The 8737-nt window shown below is 39.2% G+C and overlaps 1 protein-coding gene across 1 annotated transcript; it reads right to left on the reverse strand.

The window, feature by feature from the left end:
* Window positions 1-369: 369 nt before the first annotated feature.
* LOC133299641 (extensin-2-like) lies at window positions 370-2262 on the reverse strand. The gene has a single exon (XM_061499125.1). The coding sequence runs from the start codon at window positions 2260-2262 to the stop codon at window positions 370-372; it is 1893 nt and encodes a 630-aa protein (XP_061355109.1).
* Between the last annotated feature and the right edge of the window lie 6475 nt (window positions 2263-8737).

Genomic DNA, 8737 nt, shown 5'->3' on the forward strand with positions numbered 1-8737 from the left:
ATATATATATATATATATCTATCGAGAGAGAGAGAGCGCGCGCAAAATTTAATTTCACGTTTTGTTCATCAAAGCATCATCAAATCAATTTTTTCTCATGATTCATGAATTTCAAATTTAGAATACAAAGAAGGAAATGGAAACCAACACTAACGAATAACAAATATGAAATTTATACGAAAATTTGAAATAAGAGATTACAACATATTTCTGAATAACACAGATACATACAAAACGCGGGCTACACTGAAACGACATTGAGATTCTTACTTTAGTGTAGACCCTATTATTAACGAAGGCTTAATTACAATCTGAAACAATTTTGAACGATTTTATTGAAAAAAAATTCAAATTGCTTTAACCGAAAGCTTAATACACGGGTGGCGGGGGTGAACTGTAGAGGTAAGGATAATATGTTGGAGGAGGGGATGAAGAAGGTGGTGGTGGAGACTTATACACATAAGGAGGAGGTGGTGAAGGTGACGGAGGTGGTGGTGACTTATAGACATAAGGTGGAGGTGGTGATGGAGAAGGTGGTGGTGGAGATTTATATACGTAAGGAGGAGGTGGTGAAGGTGACGGAGGTGGTGGTGACTTATACAAATAAGGTGGAGGAGGTGAGGGAGATGGTGGAGGAGGAGACTTGTAAACATATGGAGGTGGTGGGAATGGCGAAGGTGGTGGTGGAGAGTTGTAAATATATGGCGGAGGAGGAGAAGGAGATGGAGGAGGTGGAGATTTATAAAGATATGGAGGGGGTGGGGAAGGAGACGGTGGGGGCGGGGACTTGTAAACATATGGGGGAGGTGGTGAGGGGGATGGAGGCGGTGGTGACTTGTAGAGATAGGGTGGAGGAGGTGAAGGTGATGGTGGGGGTGGAGACTTGTATACATATGGAGGAGGTGGTGAAGGGGAAGGAGGTGGTGGCGACTTATAGATATAGGGTGGGGGAGGTGAGGGAGATGGCGGGGGTGGAGATTTATAAACATAAGGAGGTGGTGGAGATGAAGAAGGTGGTGGTGGTGACTTATAGATATATGGTGGAGGAGGAGAAGGGGATGGCGGAGGTGGAGACTTATAAACATATGGAGGGGGTGGTGAAGGAGATGGAGGAGGTGGGGACTTATAGTTGTAAGGTGGAGGAGGTGACGGAGATGGTGGAGGTGGAGATTTGTAGACATACGGAGGTGGTGGTGAAGGAGATGGTAGAGGAGGAGATTTATAAACGTATGGAGGTGGTGGAGATGGAGAAGGTGGTGGTGAAGGAGGAGAGGGGGATGGTGGAGGTGGAGACTTATAAACATATGGAGGTGGTGGAGATGGAGAAGGTGGTGGTGGGGACTTATAGACGTAAGGTGGAGGAGATGAGGGAGATGGTGGAGGTGGAGATTTGTAGACATATGGAGGTGGTGGTGAAAGAGATGGTGGAGGAGGAGACTTATAAACGTAAGGAGGTGGTGGAGGTGGAGAAGGTGGTGGTGGGGACTTGTAAACATATGGTGGAGGAGGAGAGGGGGATGGTGGAGGTGGAGACTTATAAAGATATGGAGGTGGTGGAGATGGAGAAGGTGGTGGTGGGGACTTATAAACGTAAGGTGGAGGAGGTGAGGGAGATGGTGGAGGTGGAGATTTGTAGACATATGGAGGTGGTGGCGAAGGAGATGGTGGAGGAGGAGATTTATAAACATATGGAGGGGGTGGGAAGGGAGATGGAGGAGGTGGTGACTTATAAACATATGGAGATGGTGGCGAAGGAGATGGTGGAGGAGGAGATTTATAAATATATGGAGGTGGCGGTGATGGAGATGGAGGTGGTGGTGACTTATAGATATATGGTGGGAGAGGTGAGGGAGGTGGAGGAGGTGGTGACTTGTAAACATGAGGGGGTGGTGATGGTGATGGTGGAGGAGGGGACTTGTACACATAGGGAGGAGGTGGTGAAGGAGACGGAGGTGGAGGGAATTTATAGACATATGGTGGTGGTGGTGGTGGTGGTGATGGAGACGGTGGTGGAGGTGATTTGTAGTAATAAGGAGGAAATTCATAAACATGAGGAGGAGGTGGAGATTCATAATAATATGGAGGGGGTTTGTAATAGAAGGGTGGGGGTTCTTCATGATCTCGTGGTGTTGGATTTGGATAGTAGGATGGTTTGCCTCCATAGTAAGGCTTATCATCAGCAGCAACACTAATAGCAATTAGGCAAAATGCTAATGCATAGATGAGTCGAGGCCAGTGCCTCGGCCAAGCTGAGGCTCCCATCTTCTCCCAATATGCAGCCCTAGTTGTCTCTTATTTCTTAGAAGACTTATTAGTGTCTTCGGAATTGCTTGGCAAAGTATGGATTGTAACCCTTTATATAGTGTTAGTTTTCAATCAAGGCTGATATGATTTCTTTGTTTAATGCATTATAGCACTGGTTTGATATTTTAAAATATACTCTGGTTTCGAGGTTGATGCATTCTATCTTTTTGTTTATATCATTTTATATTTGGACTTGATGTTATGGATTTCCACTAAACGAGTTCATATTTTCCACAATGCGGGCTGGGAACAAAGTCAAGGAAGAGAGTTGGTGAAGGCATGGCTGAATGAGTTCTTGTTTTGAACTAATAATTATAAAAGCGCGTCAGAGAGTGGATAACTTTGATTATTTCCTTTGCCTTTAATAGAGAGAACCGGCGATTTATGTCCGAGAGCCTAAAGTGTGAAACAGATGATAAAGTCAAATTCCAAATTTGCCCGCATTTCCTATTCTGTCTTTTCTTAATAATTAGTTTTGGTTCTTTCTTCCATAAACCCATATTTCTGGATTATAAAAACGTCAAATTATCCTTACTGCTATCTGATTTATGCTGATTTTGTCGGTGAATAGACTGCTTCAGCTGACTAGATATCCTTGTCAATAGGCTAATTAACATTCTGACAAATGATAATACTTTAGATTGTCTGTGGAAAGTTTTTATTTTATCTATTTAATTATTTACTTTTGGGGTATACTTGTAATTAATATTATTCTATAAAAGTAAGTAATTAACTTATTGCTTGCTTGCTAAATATTTCTTTTTCATTCAATTAGTCTCTCTAATACCGTATATCTCTCCTTTTTTTATTGTTGCTCTTCCTATTTTATTAAATTAATTAAATTAGTCAGGATTTCTTGTTGTAATAACTTGTAATAATCTATTACTGTCCATTTCCTAGTACATTAGTATAGTGCAAATTCAGCAGGTAGGACTTCTTTGCACCCTACGTATTCATATACACTGTTTGATAATAAGAAATTGATTATCATATGTATTGATGATATGATATACTGCATGTAACTGATGTTACAGTTACTTCTTCCATTTGCTATTGGTGCTTACTTTTTCAAGTTTTTCCTATTCTGAAATAATTGAATCTTAAAGCGGATGTAAAAATTGCAGTCATATGTATTCGTAACCAATGAGCTTTGGAAATTCATTGTTCTATTTTTAGTTACATAGAGTGCAAGCTTCCAGTCGTAAAACTCTAGAAAACTATATCCTACACATCACAATACGAGTTTCGGTTAGACTAGGAAATTCAGATATTTACCTTACTTAGAAGGAAACGGTGTGGCCAGATGGAGATGAATAATCATTCTAAAACTCGTAGATACATTTTAATCAATTAATATTTCTTCCAAAAACCCTGTACCCTGGTATTGGAAATGTTGTTCTCCATTTTACCAAGTTAGTTGTAACATTATTCTCGATATCTGGCAGCTATTTCCTTTATTATTTATGTTTTCAGTTCTCCCACCAATTTAGTCTTAGAATTAATTTGTTAAATAACTCTAAACATATTATACATATATAATTGTACTCAAAGAATATATATAATTATTAGCTTGCTACTAGTGCAAGTTTTGTGGCTGGAACGTCTATTCGTTTGACATGGAAACGATGGCCAAAAAATAGTTGTATCATAAAAATAGTTGTATCATAGTGTTCACTTTATTAGACATATGCACTTATGCAGGTTGTTAATTTTGAATTTGCTACGTCATAGTTTTGTTGTTTAGTGGTTGGCATATATGAATAGGAGTCTCTCTCTCTCTCTCTCTATATATATATATATATATATACTTCCGTATCTTGCTTCAAATTACTTTATATAATTTGCTTGGTAGGTTGCTCCTGTGCCCTGTAACCAGCTCACCTTTGAAGACTTTCTTTTATATCGTGTGGAAAAACACTGTTCATAATTTTGAGTGAATACTTCATGCATGGCCCTTGTTCCTTCCACGCACGTTCCCATGCATTTTTCTTCCACGCTCGCCTGATATGAATAAATGGAATGGGAAGGATGCAAATATAAACGCAGAAAGGAGTAAAATTCATTATTTAAATCAGATTAAAGAAATAAGTGGTTCATGAATATTAGATGGAAGAATGTATCCTCATATAATTCATTATTGCATATTGTTTGCCATTAAAAGTTGATTGTATGGAACTCGATAAGTGCACCGGTCGTGCAAGTAATAAAGTGTAATGAATACAAAATTGTGTCCACGAGAGGATTATAATTTCAATCACCAATTCACTACTTTCGCTTAAGTTGGACAATCAAAATCATTTGTGAAATTCAATTTGGGTTCGAATATTAAAACTAATTAAAACAAGACCAAGAACTTAAAACTTTGGATTACTTGACAGATAAAAAGCGTAATTAAGATTTCAACTTCCCCCAATCTCCCCCCTTATGTTTTGAATTCACTCTTTCAGATTATTCGTCGTTAATCATAAGCCAATTGATTCTACTAATTTAATTGGGATTCAATTTCTTGACATCCTAAATTTTTATAATCATGCAATAACCCTAATTAACGCCGCCTATCTGTGCTTACATGCATGGTCTTTCCCAAGCCAGGATAAAGGAAGAGGGTTGGCGTCAGGTGTAAGAATTCACACCGTTAAATTAGGAATTTTAATAATTTTAATTATGAGTTTAAGAAATAATTTCATAATTGACGTCGAATAAATATGAGAAGACTTAAATAATTATTATAAGGGCTTAATAACGCTAAAAGTCGCTTTTCTGACGAAAAGTGCAGATACCGATTCTGCTTCACGGTATAAATGTGTACTGATGAAGTATCCCGAAAAATTATAATAAGTACATGAATATTTCTAGAAAAATACCTAAGTTGAGTAAACCAAGTTTGGAGTCATAATTATGAGTATTGATGTCAGAACTAATATCAGCGACATGTAAAACGCGTACTGACAAAGTGTTGCAAAAAATTATAATAAAAATATGAAAAATCCTAGAAAAATAGCTAGGTTCAGAACATAAAGTTTGAGATTAAAATGATAAGCGGAGTTATTAGTGCTAATACCAACGGATTAAACTTAAGGAGACTATAAATAGTGTGGCACACTAACCTAGGTCAGAATTCTAATTAATCCTACGTGCCTTGGTTGCTGCCATCCTCTCCTTCTTCAAAAAACTTGAGTTTTCCTCCATTTTTGCACCAAAGACTCCACATTTTCTTCTTGAAAACCCTCCTCCATCATTGTGTAGACTTGTAGCAAGCATTGGGGGAGTGGGGAGAGTGTTCTTGGGAGCTTGAGGTTCTGTTTTCTGAGCATGTAAGGGCTGCCTCCTTGGTTGTGGGAGTGTGAGTGTGTTCCAACTCCATTGAAGCTTCAAGAACAGCTTTGAAGGGAAAGAACCTACCTTGGTGTAGAGATTTCAGTGCACCACTAAGTCAGTGGCTTGGAGCACTTCATTAGTCCTCAAAGTCTCCCCTTTTTTCTGAGTTCAAAGGCCCATAGGTAACCATTGACCATTTCCCTTGAAATTTCATGATTTTAGCTTGTTTGAGTCATTAAAAGATGGAACTTTGATTATTCAAGTTATAGGTTGTTAATCTATGCATGATAAGTGATAATGAACTGCTGTTTTGAGAAAAAACTAGACCTTGGACCTTTGGGAACCATTGCAGTCGCGAATTATGTGGAAAAATTCTGCAGAATTCTGTTCTGTTCGCGTGGTAATCGATTACTCTGTTTTTGGTAATCGGTTACCATGTGGAGTAATCGATTACCCACTATATGTAATCGATTACCCCCTGTCAGAATGACCAGACACCAGTTTTTATGCGTGGGAAAGTTCCCATTAGGGCATGAGCCCTAGGAAGTCAGTGTACTGTTGGGAAACGCTAGTACCTTTAATAGTGAAGTTTAGCACGTGATAATTATGAATTAAAAAGGATGTAAACGAAAGAGAAGACATTGTGTAATGGTTATGAAATTGAGATTTCTGAATATTAAATTGTGTATTCATATGAACAGATTGCAATTGACGTGTTGTGAGATTGTTGGTGTGTCTGTGTTTACCGAGTCTTTGGATAGGGATTTTGGCACTACAGGTAAGCTTTCGTTTCCTCGGTTTTGCCCATTTTTGGTTCCACCATACCTCATGGAGGGATGATTTATATGCATACTGTGTTTTGGTATGAAAATATGTGATGATTATTGATATGCTATTGAATTGTTCTTTGAGTGCAAATGCCATATGATATGTATCTGATATTCCACCTAGACGGTAACCCCTGAGTATGTGGAGACATACAAGATGGTAACTCCGTGGATGAGGTACAGGCGAGGAGCTTTGTACTGTAGGTTGTAGACGTATGTAAACCCTACCTTTTATTCTCTGGCCAGTAGGATGCTTACACACATGACATGGATATATGTTGCATTGCACAGATTATGAAATTATACCCTTATTCTGTTTTGGAACTTATATTGCACATGTAAGTGAGCTTGGGGTGGAGAGATCCTTGAAGACCCCTTGTCCTTCTGAGATTTCTTTTTAGAGATCTCACCCCGTGTTGGGGCACATTTTCAGGTACAGGCACCTCTGGCGGTAGGAGGCCGGACTTGAGCTGACTGATGCATGCTTACTATTTTATCTTTATTACATGATTATGCTTGATTCTCATCTTATAGCTATTGTATTTGAGACATGATGATTATGTCATTTTATTTGGGGAGCATGGGGGTTGTCCATGCCACATTGTTATCATACATGTTTGTTTATGCTTGAGTTGTATAAGTGTATCTGGATATTGTCCGGTCTACGTGTTGTAGTTCTGTGACTAGATATATATATTTGATGAGGTTATTGAGTTAGTTATTTATTGTAATTTACATACAGGTGATATTTTGAAAAGGAATAAGTAATCCACTTGGTTAATAATGAATAGTTCATAATTGGGAAGAAAAAGTTAGCTTCCGCATTTAATTAGCTACTCTATTTCCATATGTATGTTTAATACATCGGGTGCGCACAGGGTGTTACATCAGGTGTAGCGAACCAGCCATAAAAACTTCTATATTTATGAGATGAACCCTTATGATTTTTTGTTGGGGCGTACTGATGGTCCTCAAGAGTTTAGGCCCATTAAGTGTAAATTGTTCCACAAACCCATGTTTTGGTTATAAATCACTCCCTTCAACCTTCTTCTTTCCATATAGAGCAACTGTTTTGAATAGTGGACCAGAGCAATACCGAAAGTGGGAGTTAAGATAGACCTGGAGCAAATTTAACATTATCTTTTTCACATATGACTATTGGGTTAGTTTGCTTTGTTCAGGACACCTAAGGCCCATCAGAAGGAACCACAAAATGAAGAGAGAAGAAAGAGTGTTGCGCAGAAAAGGAAAAAAAAAGCCTGCTGCAGTACAACAGCAGTCAAAGGAAGCAATGGGAAGCTACCACGTCAGCCACAACAGAGAAGGTGAAGGTGCTACCTCTGCTACAGTACGAAAGCAAAGAAGTTGAGCAATCAAAAGCCGCCACGTCAGCCGCAGCAGAAGGAGTGGAGGTGCCTCCCTGAATCCGATACTCCCACTCACAAAGGGAGCCAAAAGCAAGGGGGACCACTTCCATTTAAGGCCAAGCTGGCAAAAAGCAAGGCTACCATTGGAGAGGATTTCTATTCGGAGCTGAGCTGGCAAGAAGCAAAGCTACCATTGGAGAGGATTTAAACAAAGCACGACCCTTGATGAAAGGAACAATGAAGATCAAATGAAGAACCCTATAAAAGGAACAAGCAATCCTCATAAAGGAAATCATCAGCGCCCATCCTAGGACTCGTCATCTCTTTGTTTTCTTTTTGTAAAAATGCTCACTAGGAGCTAACTTCCTCTAAGTAGGTGAGGGTTCCATAGAAGTAATCCCTTTTGTCTCAGGATAACTTTGTAAGGAACACATATTTTATAAATGAATTTTGAGTTGCTCTTTGGTTTAATTTATTGATTTTGTGAAACCCTTTGGGCTGGCAACCTCATCCCGGGACCACTCGGTTGATGAAACACTGACAAGGGCGTGTGGAGCATTCTCAAGATCCTGGGGTAGTTTAGCCTGAAGAAAGGAGGGAGAAACACCTGGAATGGGGAGCACTGCCATGTGAATCCATGCTCTTTTGAGAAGGCAGCATGGTTTCCTTGCATATAACTCCAAGTACTATGGAGTAACATGGAGAGTAAGGCCTTACCCTCTGCTTACCTATAGCAAAATAAGGGAAGGAGCAAAATCCACTTGTAAAATATGCTACCAAGCAGGGTTAACCAAAGGGATGAAAACATTGAACCCGTAACACCTACTTGACTTTTTCTGAAATTAATCTTAACTCAAACTTCTATCACAACCTTTTCCTCACGATAACTGAACTGTGTTTTACCAGCTGATGCTCTTACTT

This window comes from Gastrolobium bilobum, unplaced genomic scaffold (genome assembly GCF_033153095.1).
Source record: "Gastrolobium bilobum isolate Gb01-03AN ecotype WA unplaced genomic scaffold, APGP_CSIRO_Gbil_v1 utg4283, whole genome shotgun sequence".
NCBI classification, from domain to species: Eukaryota; Viridiplantae; Streptophyta; class Magnoliopsida; order Fabales; family Fabaceae; genus Gastrolobium; species Gastrolobium bilobum.